Below are 22,261 nucleotides of genomic sequence, written 5' to 3'. Positions count from 1 at the left end.
CCCTCACCAGCAATCCTGTGAGGTAAGAGTACCAGTATTATCCCATTTTACAGATGAGAAAACTACCATAGAAGTGTTCATGAATAGTAGCTTCTATTATTATTATGACTGTTAATACTGATAATTATTGAAAGATGTTACACTCAGGCAGGATGTCTGGTCTGAAACTCAAAGCCCCAAATCTAGACTTTCCTGCTCTTCCCATGCAGCTGGAAGAATGAATTTACAAATCCTCCTTTGGCCTGGAGGCCTCTTCAGCTTGAGTTCTAATCTTTGATCTGTCCGCAACAGGCAGAAAATTTTAGGCATGTCGTTTTCCCTGTGTGGGCTTTCGGGTCTCAGCCCTGCCTTCTTCACGAGGTGAGGGTAAATTGAGGATATTAAGGAATTCAGTGAGTCATAGGTTGAGAAATTGTTTTGATATTAAACAGTGAGTGCATGAGGCAGTTTGCTAAAAATAATAATACGGAGAAAAACAATCACTGTCGCCCATTGCGTCCTGTGCATCTGCTTTTAGAGTTAGTACATTTCAGACATTACTGAGTTAAATCCTGACTCGATAGTTAAACGTCACTATTATCATCACCCCCATTTTGCAGGTGAAAAAACAGAGGCACAGAGGTTTGGCCCTTGCACACAGATATGGAGTGGCAGAGCCTAGGTGGGAACCTGGGTTGTTCTGAATCCTGGATCTGTGCTTAACCGACAGACGGAGACCCCTGCCCTCCTCCCCAGCTGAGAAAGAATGGTGGGGACCCCACGGCATGACATGTCCCGAGTGACTGGGCCCCCACTGGATGTAGGGTGAGCTCATCAGGCTGGAAGCTTCGGGCTGACGTCATGGCTGGGCACAGAAGCTTCAGCTCTCTCTGTAATTACAGCTGGGCGGGGCTGGCTGAGTTGGAAACCAGTTGTGGGGAGAATCACTGCAAGCCGCATGACGCACCGGAGAAACCTGGCCCTGCCTGGGACCTGGGCAGGGGCTGGGGTGAGGTTTCTGAGTGGGTGGGACAGGGTGGAATGAGTTTGTGTGCGGATTTGAGTGGGTGCAGGAGTGAGTCTGTGTTTATGCGCCGATAGGGCTGTGTTTGTTTATCGCCGAGTCTGCTGGTGGGTATGTTCAGAAAGAAACTCCCCTCCTTTTCCCTTCCCAGGCCATCCCCAAACCTCCAGAGGACCCCTCTGCCTCAAACGAGGCTCAGTTGGGACCAGGGGACCTGGAAGGAGGGGAAGCCTGGCGAAGGAGCAGGGAACTGAGCTGTGATGACCTAATCCACCTTCTCATTTCAAGGATGAGGGGGACGAAAGGGAGGATGCAAAGGTAGAAAATAGAAATAACAATCACTGGCATTTACGGGGCACTTGCCCCGTGCCAGCTTCTGTTCTGAGCACTTTAAATGTATGTGCCTAAACTCTTTTACTCTCCCCACAATCCTATTAGGAAGGATGTTTTTTATTTATTTATTTATTTTGAGATGGAGTTTCACTCTTGTTGCCCAGGCTGGAGTGCAACGGCATGATCTTGGCTCACTGCAACCTCTGCTTCCCGGGTTCAAGTGATTCTCATGCCTCAGCCTCCAGAGCAGCTGGGATTACAGGCACCTGCCACCACACCTGGCTAATTTTTGTATTTTTAGTAGAGACGGGTTTTCACCATGTTTATCAGGCTGGTCTCGAACTCCTGACCTCAGGAGATCCACCCACCTCGGCCTCCCAAAGTGCTGGGATTACAGTCATGAGCCACCATGCCCATCAGGAAGGATGTTTTATTAAACTCATTTTAGAGATGAGGAAACTGAGGCACAGAGAGATTACCTGACATGCCTATGTCAGTGGCAGAGCTGGGATTCGAACCCGGGCAGTTTGGTTCTTGTCTCATCTGCTACACTGCCTCTGAAGTCAAAGTCATGGCTCACATTTATTGAACACTAACCATGTACCCGGCCCTGTGGTCAACAGTTTTATCCATGACCTCATGGAATCCTTGTGGTTCAGAGAGGTCAAGCCACCTGCCCTGGACCACACAGCTGACCAAGGATTAGAATCCAAGCCAGGGCGCACTTGGGAGTGCACGGTAATAACCACTATGGGACAATATTGGTCCAGCCTTGCCCAGCGAGCCTTCCACACTGCCTGGTGTCATGTTCCCCCTTGGGCTCTCATTGCATTTCTGGATCTGGCCAGCCCTTCATTTCAGGAAGCTGAGGAGGGAGGCAGCTGCTCCTGCTAACTCGGCCACCTGGTGAGGAGTTAGCTAACACATGAGGAAAGCGGTCACTAAACCCCATGGGCTGTCACCAATCAGGTGAAAATATCACGCCAGGCTCAGGGGAGGCCCGGGAGAAGAAGGGGCCTCCAAGCTGGTTCTGCCAGGGAAGAAGAGACCTTAGAGGGGACTGTGGTACAGGGGAAGGATGTTAGATCCTGGGAACCAGAGCAACGTTTCTCTTGGCTGCCATCCTCATAGAGCTTTCGTACGGGGCGTACCACCATTAATTCTCAAAACAGCCCAGGAGGTAGGTGAGATCACCCTGCATGCCTGAAACTGGGGACCAGCTGGTGGGGACATAGTGGTCTGAAGCCACACAGGTAGTGCTGGGACCAAGTAGGACAAAGACATAGCTGCCAGATTCTGTGCCTTTTCTTTTCAATGTAGTAAGAAACAAAAGTTCCCACCCTCCCCTAGGGGATTCCCAGCCCCCAGCCCCTCCCCAGGGTCTGAAGACCCATCTCAGAGTTAGTTCTTTTGGGTGGCTCTGGATCCCAGCACATCCTCCAGAAAATAGGAAGTAAGCATGCTCATGCCTTTTTATTTCTTTCGTTTCTCAGACCCCCCTACAATGACACTAATGGAATTCCCAGCACACTCGGCTCCATGAAAGCAGGACCCTTGGGAGTCCTGCTCATAGTGGCATCCCCAGCGCCTAGAGGGAGCCTGCTGCACTGTAGAAGCCCAGCATATCTTGGATGAGTAGATGATGTCCTATCAGCAACCCTGGGTCTGAATTGCCAACTCCCACTGGGTAGACTCTACGTGCAGTAACAACATCAGAATATTAACTAATTTCTGCAGTCCATAGAAGGTGCCGGGCACCAAGGCTTCCCAAGCGTGCTCTTTTTAATTTTCATCACAGCCCCCTGGGGGTTTTATACTATCATAATTCCCTTTTTACAGATGAGGAAACTGAGGCAAAAGACATGAGGTGACCTGCCTGAGGCCACCAGCTTATGGATTCTGAACCCAGGTCTGTCTGAACTTTAAGCCCAGGCCTCTTTTCTCTGCCACACACCCCAGCAAGAATGAATAAATAAACAAAATAAAACAAACAGCCTGCACTGGGTCCCTCCCTAAATGAGCCTATGCCCTCACAATCCTGGGAAAGAAACACTTACTTATTGGAGCTCTAGCTTTCTTCTATTATTTTCTCCAAAATTCTTTCCAGGAATTGCCTTCCCTGACCACCTCTGCAAATAAAAATGATAGCAGTAGTAATAATAATAATAAGTGCATATTTAACATTTAGTACCAATTGTAAGTGCTTTGCGTATATCAAATTATTTAATTCTCACCTGAATTGCTCTAAGGTAGGTATTATTATCCCCATTCACAGATGACAACATCAAGGCACAGAATGGTTAAATAACTTGCCCAAGGTCACACAGTTACTAAGTGGCAAGTAGCTGTGTCTAGGCAATCCGGATCCAGGGTCTGTTCTTAACCACTGTGTGATTCTGTTGTTGTGAATAACAACAACAAAACGACAGTAATGATACCCATCATTATTTGAGAACTATCACGTCCCAAGCTCTGCTAAATGCCGTATATGTTGTGCCTCTTTTAATCGTCATAACAATCCTTGGAGGTAGAAGTCCTATTGTTAACCACATTTTACGGTTGAACAACCTAAGGCCCAGGGTCAGATCCGGGATTACTGGCTGCAAAGCCTGTACCTTCAGCAGCCCAGGGAGCCTGTGCCACCTGACCCCTGGTGTATGCCCAGCCAGAGCACTGGCCTTCCAAACCCAGATCTACCGGCAGAACACAGCTGAACTTCAGGTCACTGGACCACCTCTTCCCCCACCTTCTTGCTGGGCTTCTCTCTCTGAAACCTTCTTCAGCCCTTCCAAACTTTCTCAGCAGAACAAATGACACCAGGAACACGCTGACATTTGGGAGAGTGACGACTGCCTGGAAGGAGCTATCACGCATCTAGCAGAGGATCCTTACATGTTATTAATGTGAAAGCCACTTGGAGCTAGGGCAGGGGTGGGGGCCCCACAAGCTCAATGGGAGCTCCTCTCTGCTGCAGGTGCGGCCAACAGAAGGGAGTCAGGGCTCAGCTATGGGACGGAGAGGATCATCCTGCCCTCTCTCCACCCATCCTCAAGGAGGGACATCCCCAGCCGGGCTCTCAGGGGCTCTATTTCTTATACCTGAGCCTAAATCAAGGCCTCTGAGATCTTTCATGGTCCAAATACTTATTCCGGGTTCAGGGAACCAATATCTCAACTAACCAGAATTTTCAGGAGGTGACCGGGCTGCTATTTCCCACTTAAGAAAGACAGTAAAACATAGTGGGTAGGAACTCGACCAGATATGGATTTGAATCCCATTAGCTCTGCTGCTCTGGGCAAGGAACTTAGTCTCTCTGAACCTCTGTCTTGTCATCTGTAAAATGGAGATGATCTCAAGACCTATCTCCTTGAGTAATTGTCAGCATAGATTATCAGGGAAAATGGTCTGGGAGGTGAGCGTGCCCTTGATCACATTGGACCTTGCAGACTCTATTAAGAGGTTAGACTTTGTCCCGAGCACACTGAAGAACCATTGAACTGTTTGGAGGAGGAGAGTGCTGTGATGAGAACTGAGTTCCAGGAAAATCATCTTCTGCTTTTGGAGAAGATCTTATGGGGGCTTTAGGGAGACCAGCTAGGAGGCTGTCGTAGTGGTCCCAGTGAAATGGCAACCTTGGCTGGGTTGTTGGCTGAGGAGCGGTAAAGCGTGGATAAAATCATGATCTATTAAAGAAGCAGGAGCATTTTGACTGCTGATTGCGATGAGAGGGGGAGAGAAGTTTGGATCAAATGAATGTCTCGGTTTTCAGACCTTTCAACGGGGTGAATGGTGGTGCCACTCAGTGAACATGTGAGGAGGAGCAGATGCGGGGAGTGGGAGACGCAGTCTGTTCATTTACTCACGGATTCATTCATTCCATAATTGTTACGTTCTCACTTGGAAAGCACTAGCCGAGGGGCTAGAGATGAAGCAGTAAATGAGGCAAAAGTCCCTGCTTTCATGTGTATCAATAAACGGATTGTAAAAGGAAAATAAATCTCGGGTCCCCCAAATCACTAAGCTAAAGGGAAAAGTCAAGCTGTGAACAGCTGAGGGCAAACCTGCCTTCCATTCTATTCGAAGTCACCCCTCTGCTCACTGAGATGTATACATATCTGATTGCCTTCTTTGGAGAGGCTAATCAGAAACTGGAAGGAATGCAATCATTTGTCTCTTATCTACCTATGACCTGGAAGCCCTTGCCCTGCTTTGAGTTGTCCCGCCTTGTCCTCTGGTTGTCCCACCTTTCCGGACTGAACAAATGTACATCTTACACATATTGATTGATGTCTCCTGTCTCCCTAAAATGTATAAAACCAAGCTGTGCCCCTACCACCTTGGGCACATGTCCGCCCGAAGCTGTATCACAGGCGTGTCCTCAACCTTGGTAAAATAAACTTTCTAAATTAACTGAGACATGTCTCAGATTTTTGGGGTTCACAAAATAAATAAACAATAGAAAGAATTTCAGATACCGTCAGTGGCATGTGAACCAGAGCAACTCCATGGTGAATGGGGACTGGGTAAAATAAGGCTGAGACCTGCTGATCTGCATTCCCAGTAAGTTAGGCATTCTGTCACAGGATGAGGTAGGAGGTTGGCACGAGGTACAGGTCACAAAGACCTTGGGTCACAAGGTCTTTGAGATGAGATAGGAGATCGGCACAAGATACAGGTCACAAAGTTCCAGGTTGCTGTAAAGAAGCCGGCTAAAACCCACCAGAATCAAGATGGCAATGAGAGTGACCTCTGGTCATCACAGCTCATTATTCGCTAAGTATAATGCATTAGCATGCTAAAAGACACTCCCACGAGCGCCATCACACTTTACAGATGCCATGTCAACGTAAGGAAGTTATATTTACACCTAAATGGTCTAAAAAGGGGAGGAAACCTCAGTTCCAGAAATTGCCCTTCCCCCCCACTTCCGGGAAAACTCATGAATAATCTACCCCTTGTTTGGCATATAATTAAGAAATAACCATAAAAATGGGCAACCAGCGGCTCTCAGGGCTGCTCTGCCTATGGAGTAGCCATTCTTTTATTCCTTTTCTTTCTTTCTTTTTTTTTTTTTTTTGAGGCGGAGTCTCGCTCTGTCTGGAGTGCAGTGGCGCTATCTCGGCTCACTGCAAGCTCCGCCTCCCGGGTTCACGCCACTCTCCTGCCTCAGCCTCCCGAGTAGCTGGGACTACAGGCGCCTGCCACCACGCCCGGCTAATTTTTTGTATTTTTAGTATAGACGGGGTTTCATCTTGTTAGCCAGGATGGTCTCGATCTCCTGACCTTGTGATCCGCCCGCCTGGGCCTCCCAAAGTGCTGGGATTACAGGCGTGAGCCACCATGCCTGGCCCCTTTACTTTCTTAATAAACTTGCTTTTGCTTCACTGTATGGACTCTCCTGGAATTCTTTCTTGTGTGAGATCCAAGAACCCTCTCTTGGGATCTGCATCAGGACCCATTTCTGGTGACAATACTACAAAATTTTATGAAGAAAAAAGGAAGGCTCCTGGTTACCCTTCTCATTGGATTTCCTGCTAATACCCACTCCCTGGTCATGGGCTTCAATCGTAGGGTCCCCATTTATGACCCTCAGATGGAAGAGTCAAGCATGTTCCTGCCTGAAGGTCTTCCTGCCTGCTGTTCCCACAGACTGGAACACTCTTCCCCCTCCATAAGGCAGGTCTCTTCATTCATTTGTGTCTCTACTTAAATTTCAACTGCTCGGAGAAATCTTCTCTAACTGCTTAATAAGTCACACTCTCACATTAGCTGGTTTACTTTTCTTCACAGCACTTGCCATTAACTGATAGTTACATTTTACATCTCTAGTTATTTGTTTCTCTGCTTCCTCCATTAGAACGTAAGCTCCATGTGGGCAGAGGGCAGGGACTTGTGTCTGACTGTTCACGGCTGTATCATTGCCACCTAGAGCAGTACCTGACCCATAGTCAGGATTCAATGAAATGGGTGGTTTGAGGTTGTAACTAGTGCTGTTTGCCAAACATTTCTGGTTTCTCTTCCTCCTCCTGCTTTCTGGGCACCTGTGAGGTAGCAATGCACTTCCTGATACCACCATGGTTGGATGGGGCCATATAACTAGTTGTGGCCGATGAGTTGTGAGCAGAAGTGATGTCTGTCACTGCCAGTTCAAAGCACCTTGGGAGCCCATGGGAGCGTCTTGGCTGTGTCTAGGCAGGACCCTCGGGTGAGTTCCTTTTCTCTCTGCCCTATGATCATCAACATCACAGTCATCAACATCAGTAACAAGTAGACTGACCCTGCTGGCCCACAATGGACACGGGTGAGAAAGAGTTCTTTGCTCTTTCAAGGCATTGAAATTTTGGACTTATTTATTATTGCAGCATAACCTGGCTTATTCTGATGGAGAGTCTTCCTAATTCTGTAATTTTGTGGTTGTTGGTATTGCTTTAAAAGAACTTTCCCAGTGCTAAAATTATATTAAGGGGTAAATCATTCTGCCTCCTCTGTCTAGAGCCTGGCTGGGAAACTGGTACATGTTCCTCTCCGTTTGGAGCATTTATGAAGAATTCCAACATGAGCCCCTTATACAGAGGGTGGCTCTGAGATCTTTGCAAAAGGGAGAGCTGGAAGGTCTGTAATCTTGAGGCCCCTTTCCCAGAAACCTCTGCAGTCAGAGCAGAATCTGGTTTGACCAGTTGGTGACTTTGCTGCCAGACAACTGCTTTGAAAACAGTTTCTTCTAGGTCTGGGAGTGACAGCTCTTAGGAGCGTTCAGCTGAGAGCATTCTCAAGCTTTGTTCTGGGAGCAGGAGGAAGACTGGAGGAGCTGGGGAGGACATATAGAGATGAAGAAGGAGAGATGAACAAGATATTCCTTCTGGGGACTGTCTTAGCTTCACCCAGAATTTGAGTTGTGAGTAGCTTTAGCTGTGAACAACAGACAGTCAAAATAACAGTGGCTGAAACAAGAGAATAAATTTATTTCTTCCTAACATTGAAGTCCAGAGAGATTCTGTCTGAGGCTAATATGTGTCCCTGCTCCACCATGTCCTTATGCTGGAGACCACTTCTATCTTAGTGCTTTATCCATATGGACTCTATTCCCAAAGCCACCTCATGAATCAGGGAGTCGCATGCATTCCAGCAATCATGTCCACATTCCAGCCAGCAAGAAAAAGGAAGGGATGAAGACGGAAAAAGCACATGACAAATCTCTTTCATAAAAATTTCTGGACACTACCACCAAGAATTCTGTCTATAGCTCAGACATCTTGCAGCTATGGCCACCCCTAGCTGCAAAGGAGGCTGGGAGATGCAGTCTTTATTCTGGGTGGCTATAATCCCAGTTATAAATTGGGTTTTTTTTATTACTATGGATGAAGAGGGAATGGCTATTGGGAGGCAACTAGAAACTCCACCACATCTGGAGAGAATGAAGATAGGTTTTGCAGAAGCATCCTGAAGGTTTCATTGAGTTGAATCCCTTGGAAAACTGGTGGAAATATATACCTCCTCTGCACTGAAATGCTGATATTTTAATACAGAAAACTTGGCTTGGAATTTCGAATGATTCACAGACTCTACGAAGCCCAAGCGCAGGAGGGCACGGTTTTCTTTAGATTAAGATACCTTGATCTAGAAATAGGTTTTGAGGTGAGAGAGACTGAAGGGAAGAAACAAATCCTCTCTCTTTCTCTCGCTCGGGGTGTGTGTGTGTGTGTGTGTGTGTGTGTGTACATCTATTCCAACCCCTTTCCATTTGGCAATATGACTCTATTTGATGTGATTTGTGTTATTTTAGTTTTCAATTTGAGAGTGTATTAAGGGACACGGTGTTATACCTTCAGAAAACATTTGACAAGTTTCCATGGCAAAGGGGGGAAAAAAAAGACCAAAAGAAAAATTTCCATGAGTCATCCGGCTATAGGTTGGCCATAGCTATACAATGGTGGAGTGACAGCGTTCCAAGGGAGTGGTAAACCTGTTTTGTAAACCCACTATGGGTGGAAAGGCCTGAACAGTGCCCCAGTGTCTTCCCACTGATGGATTCATGCTAGAGCAACTTGGGTGGAAGATGTTGATGAAAGATCAGGGTGGGGATCTACATAGGGAGATTGCCAAGTTCTCCGGAGGCTTTACATCCTTCTGAGAGGAAGAGATCCTTATGGAGGGTAGCAGGTGGGAGTGCCTCTCTTGAGAATCTGGTGTTGTCGGTGATGAAAGGTAGGAAAAGACACTGTTCTATCTTTTGCCAAGGTGACCTGAAATCCTCCCAGAAATTATCATGAGCTTACATAGGCGACTGAGCATCTACCCCCACCCCCCACTCTTTTTTTTTTTTTTTTGAGATGGAGTTTCGCTCTTGTTGCCCAGGCTGGAGTGCCGTGGCACGATCTCAGCTCACAGCAACCTCCGCCTCCCGGGTTCAAGCGATTCTCCTGCCTCAGCCTCCCAAGTAGCTGGGATTACAGGCATGTGCCCGGCTAATTTTGTATTTTTAGTAGAGACAGGGTTTTTCCATGTTGGTCAGGCTGGTCTCGAACTCCCGATCTCAGGTGATCTGCCCGCCTCAGCCTCCCAAAGTGCCGGGATTACAGGCGTGAGCCAGCGCGCCCACCCCTCCCTTTTTTTTAAATGATCAGTAACAATGGAACTAACACTCAGTCAGACACTTTGCTAAGTCGTTTCCAGGCATCACCTCTACCAATCTTCACAGCAGTCTTATAAGATTGATCCTTTTACTATTCCCATTGGAAAGATAAGCAACCTGAGGCTCAGAGAGGTTAGGTCACTACACAAAGACACACAGTGAGGAAGTAGCAGAGTTAGGCTCCAATCCAGGTCTGTCTGATTCGCAAGTCCTTGCTTTCAGCCACTGCCTTTTAAAAATTGTGCCATTTTCTCATCTAAGGGTATATATCTAGTGCTTCCAACAATGCTGGACAAACAATATGTGCTCATGTCTACCCTACCATGCATGCTGCCTTCTCTCATTCCCAGGGTGGGAAGAGAATGTGCATGAGAGATCTTTAGAGTCCCTGTATGGGACATGTCACAACCTTGCCACAGTCCTCCTAGTACCACTCCCCGTCCCCGACATAAGCTAAAAATTAACCAGCTCAAGAATGAATGGGTATTGGAAGGGAGCGGGGCTGGCACTCCAAGCAAATTCAATCACTTGACAGCTGGCCACGTGCTGCTGGGTGTACAGAGATCAGTGAGGTGGACAAGACTCCTGTCCTCATGGAGGTGGGCAGTAAACAAGTAAACAAGTAAGCAAACTGGTTATAGGTGGTAATATGCCTCATGGAAGGAATACGCTGGGGAGGTGGGGGAAGCAGGTGGGTGTCATTGACTCTGGCCCTGTACACACTCAATTTCCCCTGTCTGAGATGACTCCATTCCCTCCTCTTTCTCTCTTTTTCTTTTTCTTTCTTTCTTTCTTTCTTTCCTTCTTTCTTTCCCTTCCTTCCTTCCTTCCTTCCTTCCTTCCTTCCTTCTTTTTTCTGATTCTTTTTTTTGACATAGTCTTGCTCTGTCACCCAGGGTGGAGTACATTGGTGCTATCTCGGCTCACTGCAATCTCTTCCTTCCAGGTTCAAGCAATTCTCCTGCCTCAGCCTCTGGAGTAGCTGGGATTACAGGTATGCACCACCACACCCAGCTAATTTTTGTATTTTTAGTAGAGATGGGGTTTCACCATGTTGGTCAGGCTAATCCTGAACTCCTGACCTCAAGTGATCCATCTGCCTCGGCCTCCCAAAGAGGTGGCATTACAGGCATGAGCCACTGTGCCTGCCCCTTTCCCTCCTCTTTTTTAACCCTTCCTTTGCTTGACCAACACCTACTCATCTCCCAGGATCAACCTAGAGGTCAGTTTTTTTCTGCGATGCCTTCTTTGACCCCACAAGGCTGTTTCACGTGCCTCTTTGGACTCACTTTTACCCTAGCATTCAGCTGTTACCACTTACTATCTGTGTGACCTGGGGAAAACTGTCTGTGCCTCAGTTTCTGCATCTGCAAAATAGGCATCAAAAATTGTATCTATCTACCTTATAAGGATGTCGTGGCAGTGAAAATATAATTTATGTTCATATATGTGAAGCACTTAGAAGCATGCTTAGCACATAGCAGGCTCTATATGTGTTGGGTGCTTTTTGTGCTGGTTTTCTTGTCCCCTTTATGACATCCAGTAGCACACCTAGGACACCACACCTGGACGGCATTTCAGGTGCCATCTAATTCAGTGACTCTCAATCCTGTCTTCATATCAGAATGCTTTAGGGAGCCTTTTAAACATCAATGTCACCCTCAGAGATTCTTATTATTTGGGGCGGCGTGGAACTCCAGCATATGTGGTTTTGTAAAGTTCACAGATGATTTTAATGTCTGGCGAGGATTGTGGACCACTGGTCTAGTGCATTCCCTTTTAACAGGTAGAGTAACTAGGTCCTAGAGAGGGGCTTGATTAACTTAGGGCCATGCAACAAGTCTTGGTCCCTGCCTCTCGGGAGGATTTTTCTCATATTCCTCCCGCCCCTCTGTTTATGCCTTTGCTTTCACCCCATGGAAGGGCTGTGTGTGTCCCCAGGGCTGCCCAGGCGGTGGTGTTGAATGCATGCCACCTCCGCTCCATCGTTGGGCAGCTGTTAATCTGGCCTGAGAGAGAGATATCTCCAGAAGGATGTCTCTCTCCTCTGCAGCCCAGACACCTGGGCTGGGAGAAGTGCCTGTTGAGAGCAATTGCTGGAGAAACAAAAACATGGATTCCGGTAACTGGGGGCTGGAGCAGGAGATAGAAAGGTGCAGGCATCCTCCAGTCTCCTGGCAGCCACAATTTATGGGAAGAAGTTACCAGGGGCCCTTAACGATGGCTAGCTCTGAGTTGATAGAGATCCCCCCTCAGGGGGTAAAGAGGTGTAGCAGAAACAGCCCTGGAGCCCACAGACCTAAGTTTAAATACCTACTAGCTATGTGGTCTTCCCTCCATAAGCCTCAATTTTGTCCTCTGTCAAATGGGGCTAAATGATGTTGTTATGAGAATGAAATAAGTCTATGTACCCCCCAAAAATTAAAAGTAAAAAAATTAGGTAACCCTCCCCAAAGGAGGTAAGTTAATGCACGCAAAGGGCATGGCAGGTGATAACTGATCCATAAATGTTTACTATTATTAATTACCATTATTTATTGATGGAACCTCAGAGGAGGACACTGGTTGTTGCTTTATCCAAACCTATTTGGGAAGAAAGAAATCAGTGTGTCTGGGGGGACTTGGGGAGGGTGGTATATAGTCATGGATTTACTCAAAGGAGGTTATCCCATCCAATGACTCCTAAGGGAAATTTCTGCTGGGCAGGATACAAGGGGAGCAGTGGCAGTCACCTGTTTTCTTTGATCTTTCTCCCCAGTTGAGAATCAACTGAATTGTGGACTGTGTGTGTGTGTGTGTGTGTGTGTGTGTGTGTGTGTAATTTTTTGGACCCACATAGTGTTTGAAAAAGCAATAAGTTATAAATATTTTAAAATCAGATTTTAAAATGGAAAAATTCAGGCTCTCTTGAAAAATGGGAAGATTTGGCAACTCTGAGCGGAGATTTCTATCTGGCATTGGTCTACTGAGTTCTCCAGTTCCCCACAGTTCTAACTTTGTCTGCTTCCCTCACCTGCCAGTCCCTGGGGGTGTTTTCAGTCCCTGCTCTGGAGGGAAAGAAACAATTTAATTCCACACTGAGGACATTTCCACAGGGCCTTGCAGGGCTCCTGCAGATCCAAGTTGGCTACTTTGGGCTATCTACTTAATCTTCACCACCACAGCTCGGTCTCAGTTGAGGAAATAGTCATGTTGCTCATTAACAGTCACTGACTACTTTTGGTGCCTCATTGTTTTTTAAAGCCACCATCTCATTTAGTTCTCACAGCAGCCCAGGGAGGTGGCTGTTGCTATCCCATTTTACAGATGAGCAAACCAACCAAGCACCAACAAGGTATATAGTGCTTTCCCAATACCACCTAGCTGGTAATGGCAGGGTCTAGATTTGAATCTAGGTCTTTGGACTCCAAAATCTGTGTCCTTCCTCCCAACCATGAAGAAGATCTCAGAGAAAAAGAGTTCCACCAAAGAACTCTGGTTACTCATTACACATACTGGAGTGCTACAGAGCAAAGAAGCTGACAACCTGGGCTTTGGAGTTAGCCTGCCTGGATATTATCATCAATTCTGGATTCTGTGGTCCCTGGGCAAGTGACTTTGCTTTCCTTGTTTTCTTTTTATTTTTTTGAGGTGGGTTTTCTCTCTGTGGCCCAGGCTGAAGTGCAGTGGCATGAACTCAGCTCATTGCAACCTCTGCCTCCCAGGTTTAAGTGATTCTTGTATCTCAGGTGACTGAGTAGCTGGGACTACAGGTGCCCACCACCATGCCCAGCTAATTTTTGTATTTTTAGTAGGGGTTTAGATGGGGTTTCACCACATTGGCCAGGCTGGTCTCAAACTCCTGACCTCAGGTAATCTGCCCACCTCAGCCTCCCAAAGTGCTGGGATTACAGGCGTGAGCCACTGTGCCTGGGTGACTTTACTTTTCTAAGACTCAGCTTCCTTATTTGTAAGAAGAAGTTCCTAATACCTACTTCATAGGGTTGGTTGTTGCTGAATACTAAGATAACACATATAAAATGCTTCCAAAAAGGTTGCCTAAGGCACTCCATAGCTGCTACTCACACACACACACACACACACACACACACACACACACACACACACACACATATATATATAACATGTATATATTTGGTATATATGCTGTATATATAACCAAAAACCCAAAATACATACAGGTTTGTTTGGAAGATTAAAGATGTGAGCTGAGTAGTGTGAACATGTATGACACGCAGCAGGTGCTACTTAAGTCTTCTCTAGCTCCTTGTCTCCCTCCCCATTTTTTAATTCTGAGTACCCCATATAAACAGAGAACATTGAGCCATATATGAGAACATCATACCATGGGACCTTTAATTAGAACAGAGACATGTTTCGTACAGGCTGAAAAACCAGAAACCCCGGGAAGGTTATGCTTAGCTTTGGAGACCAGAAATCAAGCAAGCCATGGCTGCTGTGTCACTGGGCAGAGGACAGGGTCCCAGGATGCTGGAGGACACAGCAGCTTCTTTCCATCTGATGTGGATGCTCCAGGCAGAGGCTGTCTGGTCAGGCTGAGCTGGGCTCATGGTGGGTCCTCGGGTTGGGAATTTTCCAGAGGAGATTCGCAGCCTCCAATGCAGAGAAATGGCCTTGGGGTGCACCACGTCCCCTTGGCCAATGTGGTGGATTATGCTAGGTCCTTGGCCAATCATTGCTTGAGGAAATAGCTAAGAATTGGGAGAAAAAAAAAATACAGTGCAGAGAGAAGTTCTTATAGCACAGGACCCCAGAGAAAAAGCTACCAAGGGAACGTTGGACATTGAGTCAAGCCGATCTGAGCTCAAGGGAGCTTGGGCATGTCAACTCCCCCTCCTGAGCCTCAGTTTTCTCCTCTGAAAAGTGGCAATATGACCTATGTCACTGGGTTATTTGAATGATTGTACAAAAATATAGCCTGACAATGAACAATGGTTAAATCCAGAGCAGGGCAAGGTAAGCCCATCTTGGTCTCTCCCGTGATGACTTTGGACCACGGGGCTTAGAGAGAAGTTCAAACTAAATACAGAGGGCTTTAACCCAGGATACAAGAGTTATCAAGGTGACAGCAACTTGAGGTCTCCCATATATGACTGTGGGACTCAACGACTATGATCTCACTCTGCAAATGAAGTCCAGGCCCTACTTTTTTGTTTCCTTCCTTGGTTGACACCCTTTAATCTGCAGTCAGCAGAAGACACAAGAGACAATATATCCAACAGTATGGAGTCCATAGCATCAGGGCTTGAGCCCCCATTTCCCACGTCTTGCAGATAATATATAGGACAAGCCCCATTTTACAGATGACAAGACTGAGGCTAGAGACCCATTCCATTTCATTCAGACTGATACACAGGCCAAAGAAACACATAGGAATACCATTGCAGTCTTTTTGGCTTGGCTCGTTAGAAGATGAGGCATAGCTTTCCTTGGCCAGAAAAAAAAAAGAGTTTACAATTTTTCTTTATTTTTTTTTTCAAGGAGTTGTGACTTTTTAATAGAAGTTGGTTCATGTGTAGGCATTTTATTCTTCCATTAATTTCCATCTAAATGAGGTTTTCCTGGAGATAACCAGTGTTTTAGTTCCATTTGAGTCTAATTTGTGTGACTGAAGCCTCCATTTCTGCCAATTTCAATTTGCTTGGTGATTCTAGCACTCCTTACCTGGGCAGTAATGCCCCTGGTGCAGACAGCAGCACCTGGAGCTGGGAGATGGACCAATTCTCAATAGCAATTCAGGGAAAGACGTGGTCCTTCTCTTTTCCCAATATTACTCAATAAATACGAAATAAATTATTAAATAAGCCATGTTCTGATGGGGGTCCCCCATCATGGTATTTACAATGCAAAACAACAGCCATCAAAAGAACTAAAAAAACACACACAGAAACTTTTACTCCAAAAACAGCAACTACAGATAGAAGAGAGATGACATTTCTGTCAGTATCATTGGCTCACTGGTGCAGAAGTGAGAAGAACAAGACTTCAATAAAGCATTGCTCAATGACATTGAATCTAGCATAAGTTTCTCAGCTGGACTCGGCTGGCCAGTGCGGGAGGAGGCATGTTTGGAGGAATCCTGTCTTTTGACTTCGTTTTACTGAGACAAAATTTTCTGTTCAGCTAAAGGGGAAAGCGGGGCAAGACACACGCGCATGAGACCATTTTGAACATTTGTGAAAAAGAAGAGGGGAAAAGAAAACAGCAGAAGAAAAGATGAAAGTTGGACTGGAGAAGGAAAACAATGTGCTTTCTTTGCCTTTGAGAGCACCCTGAATTTTGGCCTCTCCAAGCAGACCCTTTTGCAAAAGAGGGTCTGAGCAAATGAAGTGATGCGGTTCTCTGAGACTGAGACCTTTGTTCTAACATCTTAATTTTATTCTGCTTCTGAAAGATCAGCTGTCCTTCAAAGAAGGGAAGGAATGCAGATAGGAATATGATCAAACCTCAGTGAACCAGAATGTTACTAATAGGGGCCTTTGAGTTACTTAGCCTTGCCTAATTAACTGAAGGGAGATCAACTCTTGCTTTTCGTTTTTACTTTCATGATGGAGAACCTCCTAAAAATGTTTGAGGCTCTTTTCCTTTTCCCTCTGAGTCTCAGTGAAGCTCCCTCTGTCTTTGGTGACACTCTCAGGCCTCAGGCCAACATTTTGAATTTTTATCTCACAAATCCCTCCACTTAACAGAGGTCGAACTTTGCCCTAGGGAAAGGGAGCAATGTATTCAGTTTCTGTCATCCAGTGCACTTCCATAGTGGGAAGGTCAAAGGCTTGGGATGCATGGTGCTTGACCTCAAGCCACATCTCCCTCCCATTTTGGATGTTGGTTTTTGAGATAAATCCTCACGACGAGCAGCATCCTGGTGATCTGTCATATTCCTTGGAAGCAGAAGGTAATGAGGGTGAAATGGGCGTAGGAACAGCGATACTGGGAATGGGAGGTTCTGGTTAATCAGGGTTACCAGTGCCTCAACAAGCACACTGTTTTTGGATAGAAAAAAAGGAAATGTAAAAGAAAGTAGAGAAATACACTGAGAGAGAGAGAGAGAGAGACAGACAGAGAGAGAGAGAGGCAGAGATTTCCCCGAAGCAGGCATTTAAGCAGCCTTCTTGTAAACTTCACCCAGGAAAGGGGCACTCCCTTGCTTTGGGTTAGGGCTGGATAGTCACATTGCCAGGGAAACAACCAGGGATGTTGCAAAAGTCTCACCAAACCCAAAGCTGGACCAGACAAGCTGGCAATTGCAAGGCAGTGGACAGTGACTTTGGAAAGGGCAAGAGCTGTCTCCGGCCAGCAGCCAGAAGACACTGCCAGTTGGTCAGATAAGCAGGACTGATGACCTTTGGATCCTGGGCCCTTCCAGGATGGGTTTGGAAATGACCTTCTTGGTGGGGTCCTGTGGAATATCTGGCTGCTCCTTCCACCTTTTTTTTTCTTTTTTCCTAATTTCAGAAATAGCTTTGTGCTTTCCCCTGATGAAACAGCAAGAGATCATAGATAAAAGCTTTTGCTTTTGGCTTGGTGGTTCTCAAGCAAGATGGCTGATGCCTCTTCCCAAGGTAGCCTTCAGATCTCAGGGGACAGAGAGAAATTAGGTACTGTGGAGTGGAAGCCTGTGTAACATACATGAAACCAACTAGGTGTGCTCAGAGAAGCTAGGGAGTGATCCTGCTATGTGCCTTGGAGTGAGGGTGAGATCAAGGTGCATCTTCCCTCAGTCAGCTCAATTCCTGCCTCCATTCTCATGGTGTGAGCACCTTGTCAACCCCAAGTGCAATTCCAGTACTAAACCAGACATCATTTTCATCCACCATGGCCCTCAAAATACAAGGCAACTACTTCAGTAAGTACTCAACTGAAGCCTCATCACTCTGCTAGGAGATAGCACATCTGTCTCCAATCTGGTGCCTCCCTAAGGGACATTCACAAGGGATTTCGACTTTGTGCAGCCTTGGCCCCATTTGCCAACTTTCGACTCCAACCCCCACCTAAGTTGCAACTCCACTGTGTCAATTCATCACTGTAGCTCATAAGCCTCTGGGCTGTTTACATCTTTTTGATACCCCTGTGAGGTTCCTGGGGGACAGGAGGCTGGGGTACAGGCCTGACCCTCCCGGACGCTGGGTTAAGTGATGAATTTTGGGACTGATGTGCCTCCTTCTGGGCCAACCCCAGGGTGTTCCAGGCTTAGAGCCTTCAGGGAGAAGGCCAATAGCCCACTCACCTTTGGCCTCTCAAATCCCATCCACAAAAAACAGCAGAAAAAAAAGGAGATGCACAGAAATAATTTAGGAGAGCCCCCCAACACACACACACACACACACACACACACACACAACCTCTGTATAAATAAATAAATAATTCAATACTGCTAATGGCGAGAAAGAGAGACAGTCATCACATAAATAAATAAATAAACAGATAAATAAATAAAATAAATAAAAAGGTTTGCTAGGAGCCCCAGGCAAACTGGTCCCCTAGAGTTGTCTTGATGAAGGCAGTCCGAACGTGAGGCTCTGATGCCTCTCACAGCTGTCCTGCTAAGAAGGTTTTTGGTGGCTCTGGGAAGCCTTTGTCTCCATGGAGGGAGACTGAAGTCCAGTCTGGGTTCCTGGGCAGGGACGAGGGTTATTTACAGTGGCTGTACTTGCCCTCCCCGGGGCACCTGCCCCTGTCCCAGGCACCTGCCATCTGGCCTTCTGCAGTGACAGCACTGGCATCCATTAGTCTTTGTGGGCAGGGCTTAGGTCTGGGCCAGAGGCCCGGTATGGGGAGGCTGGGTCGTCTGCTGCTGCCCGGGGCCCTCGCTCCTGTCTTCTGATGGAGGAAGGGCTGTCGTGGTGGTGGTTGCATGGCAGTCTCTAGCCCCATGGGTTGATAGGATGGGAAAGATTGGGTAGGGAGACGTCACTGCTTCCAAGAAAAAGGACTATTTTCCAAATGTTTTCCCTGGGGTGGTAGGGATAAAGAATGTTTGGCCCCTGCTTCCCCATAACCCAAAATATCCAAAAGCTGGGACCAGTCCTCTCTCCCTCGCTCCCTCCGTGCCCTGTCCTGCTGCTGTTGCCACCACAAACTTGAAACTCACCCACAAGCCTCCGGAAAGCCAGTCAGCTGGTGAGGGGGATGCCCAAGAGTTTATTTTAAGGATCTTATTCCTCACCTCCCTGTTCTTAGCGCCTTCTGTGGATGAAGCAGCTGGTGGTATTTGTGGATCGGAGATCAGCTTACCCTCTCTGCCCAGCCCCAGCCAGGGGGGACTTGGGGTGAGGGCAAAAATAAAGGTGGGTCTTTCCCAAGCTGACAAGAAACCTCAGAAGCCAGCAGGAGCCCAAGACATGGCATATCCAAGCCCCTCTCCCCTGCACTCTGGATTCGGGTCTTTTCCCCCAAACCTGAGCCGCTGTGCCCCATCCTGGCAAAATTCCTGAGAGGCAAGGGGAGTGGCTTAAGCTGAAGGGTGGGTGGGTAGGTGCCAGGCTGCACGGGGTGGCATCCAGGGCGTGGCAGCCTGGGCAGAGGGGAGGGGGCTGGCAGGCGCCAACCGGAGGGTAAGGCCAGACTGGCTGGCGCTGGGGCCTGGCAACTGGCCATGGCACTGGGGAATGTTCAGCAGATGGTCCCGTGGAATTAAGTTGGTGCCAGCTAGTGGGGCTGAGGCATATTTGGGAAGTGGGGCTGGAGACCAACCTGTCCTGACTCTTCCACTATCTCCTTTCTCGTGAGGTTGCAGGGCCCCTGTGAATGGCCAAGAGGTGTTTTGTGTCAGCCATGCAGTGGCCTCTCCACAGCTGGGATCTGCTGGGCTCTGTCCCCTTACCATGCTGAGATATTGGGAGCAGCAGCTGAACCCTTCCTTTTTTCTATCTGTCATCTTAACCAACTCCTATCTCCTGACACCTCCCACCAAGTCAAATGTCCACATCTGGTATTCAAGGATATCCCTTCTTCTAGGACCAAGTGTCTTCCAGCCTTTGCTTGGGCCTGTTTGAGGAAGTTAAAGGCCTGACCCCATTATCTTGAACCTGAACTGCCATTGGTCTCCTCTTTCACCTCTCTCAGACATGGGGGTCCATCCACGTGCAGCCATGAAGTTGGACTAGGGGAGCATCCGGGGAGGTGCGGAGAATTACCACGGGCCTCCTGTGAGCAGTGGAGGAGAAGAACTGTCTCCACATTTTCCTGGCCAGGGCTCAATTTTTGAGTCACAGACCCATTGCTTCTCACAAAACCTTGAGGTTTTCTTTTCTTTCTTCTTTTTTTGTGCCACAAGATGATGGTTCTTTCCATATGCCCAGGCCTGAGCTGGGCCCCAGGATGATGCTGGTAGAGGCTCCTAGCAGGCTGATCTAGAGAGTGAAGCCCCCTTACCCTCTTCTCCTCTTCCCCTAGGCAAGCAGGAAGGACAAGGTACAGGAGCCCTCACTATCTGTCACCAAGAAGGCGGGGAGGGCAGGTGGTTGGGGGAGGCTGGCAGCGCGAAGGGGCCCCCACGGGCAGCTGGCTCAGGGGCACTTAGCGCCTCGTGCTGGAGTAGCTGTCTGCTGAGCTGTAGCTCCGGCTCTGGCTCCTGCTCCGGCTCCGGCTCCGGCTCCGGCTCCTGCTCCGGCTCCGGCTGCGGGAGCCCGGGCTAGGGCTGCGGGAGCTAGAGCTGCTGCTCGTGCGGGTCCGGCTCCGTCTCCGGCTCCGGCTCCGACTCCGGCTCCGGGAGTAGCTGCGGCTGGCCGAGCGGCTACTGCTGCTGCTGTACCAGGAGGAGGTGCTGCTGAGGCTGCCGGATGAAGAGGGGCTGGGCCGATAGTAGGGGATGGGGCGTTTCCGGGCACTGCAGAGACCAGAGAGAGGAGGGATGAGGGCCGGTCCCTCCGTGCCTCCCCGCAGCGAGCCCCAGTCTTGTCCCAAGGGAAACCAATATCCTCCCTTTTCCCAGTACCTTAGGAAAAAATACTCCCTTTCCACTTCTCTTGCAGCGCTGAGAACACATCAAAGTAAAAGTCTCAGCTTAGTGCTAATATGTCTTGAAAAATGATTATCTCACTTTTTTCTTCCCCCCATGAAGCAAGCCTGGAGCTCAGAGCCTTCAGCTTGCAACAGAATCTACATCTAAACTTTAATCATAGTTTTGTTTTTCTATTTTTACTTTTACTAGAACCATCTATTTATGGCAAAAGAGGCTAATTTTCCATTTACTGTACTGTATCAAGTTTCCTTTAGAAATAAATGTATGAACCTTTGAAAAGAGTCATATCTATTTAAAGAAAATTAAGAATAGTACAGTTGATAAACAGACAAGGCATATGTGGTCAAGATACTGGTGAATGACTAAAGATTGGGAAACACTGAATGGGTTAATCAAGATGAATTATTTGAGATTGACAAAAGAAACTAGATAGCCATTTGGAAATGCCACTCTCTATCTTAGCTTTCCTCTAGGTTGACCCCAAAGATAATAATAATACCAACAACTTCTATTTTGTGCTTATTATCCTGGCCACTTAATAGCTGTGTGACGTTGGATCAAGGGAGTGGGTTTAGAAATTATGCTAGGAATTATATTGTATTATATTATATTATATTAATTACATTTTTTCAGACAGGGTCTCGCTGTGTCACCTAGGTTGGAATGCAGTGGTGCGATCTCAGCTCACTGCAACCTCCACCCCACTCCGGGCTCAAATGATCCTCCCACCTCAGCCTCCCAAGTAGATGGGACCACAGGTGCACACCACCATGCCTGGCTAGTGTTTTGTATTTTTGGTAGAGACAGGGTCTTGTCATATTGCCTAGGCAGGTCTCAAACTCCTGAGATCCAGCAATCCGCCCGCCTTGGCCTCCCAAGGGTTTAGGAATTCTTTACATGCTGAGGCAGGGTGCCCTGTGGGATATTTGAGGAGGGGACCCATCACCCCAGTCTTGCTATCTGGGACACACATTCTTTTTCCTCCTCCAGGTCATCTCCAGGGAGAATCCCTGATTCCTCAGTCCAGTGTCTGGACTGAGTGGCAGATGCCTGGAAGGCCAGCAGGAAGAGCCCAACCCAATCTTAGGGCAACATTCAATCACTCTCCCAGCTTTCAAGGCCTGAGAAATTTGCTTGCACTCAGACTTCTCTGCTAGAGCTTTTCTCTTCTGAGGCCTTACCTGTTCCAGGAACGGTATCCACCTATTCTGACCATTCAATCAACAATGGCACATTGTGTGCTCTGCATTCAAGTTTACAAAGCACGTTCACATCTTTTTGCCCCTTTTCATTTCATCCTCATGCTTCT

The 22,261-nt window shown here is 47.5% G+C and overlaps 1 protein-coding gene and 1 long non-coding RNA gene across 2 annotated transcripts in view; one reads left to right on the top strand and one right to left on the bottom strand.

The window, feature by feature from the left end:
* Positions 1-763: 763 nt before the first annotated feature.
* LOC130540676 (uncharacterized) lies at positions 764-3,327 on the top strand. Its single transcript, XR_008954666.2, has 2 exons — positions 764-988; positions 2,830-3,327. It is a non-coding gene; the product is annotated as an uncharacterized LOC130540676 (long non-coding RNA).
* Positions 3,328-14,299: 10,972 nt separating this feature from the next.
* SRRM4 (serine/arginine repetitive matrix 4) overlaps positions 14,300-22,261 on the bottom strand; it is a 181,730-nt gene continuing 173,768 nt past the window's right edge. Inside the window, exon 13 of the mRNA XM_014347332.4 lies at positions 14,300-20,817. Within this exon, the coding sequence (XP_014202818.1) occupies positions 20,508-20,817 (310 nt within the window). The 3' untranslated portion in view covers positions 14,300-20,507. The remainder of the gene's footprint in view (positions 20,818-22,261) is intronic.

The sequence above is a fragment of the Pan paniscus genome, chromosome 10 (genome assembly GCF_029289425.2).
Source record: "Pan paniscus chromosome 10, NHGRI_mPanPan1-v2.0_pri, whole genome shotgun sequence".
Classification (NCBI taxonomy): domain Eukaryota; kingdom Metazoa; phylum Chordata; class Mammalia; order Primates; family Hominidae; genus Pan; species Pan paniscus.
Note: the sequence above shows the minus strand (reverse complement) of the source record. Positions and strands in the feature narration are given on the sequence as shown.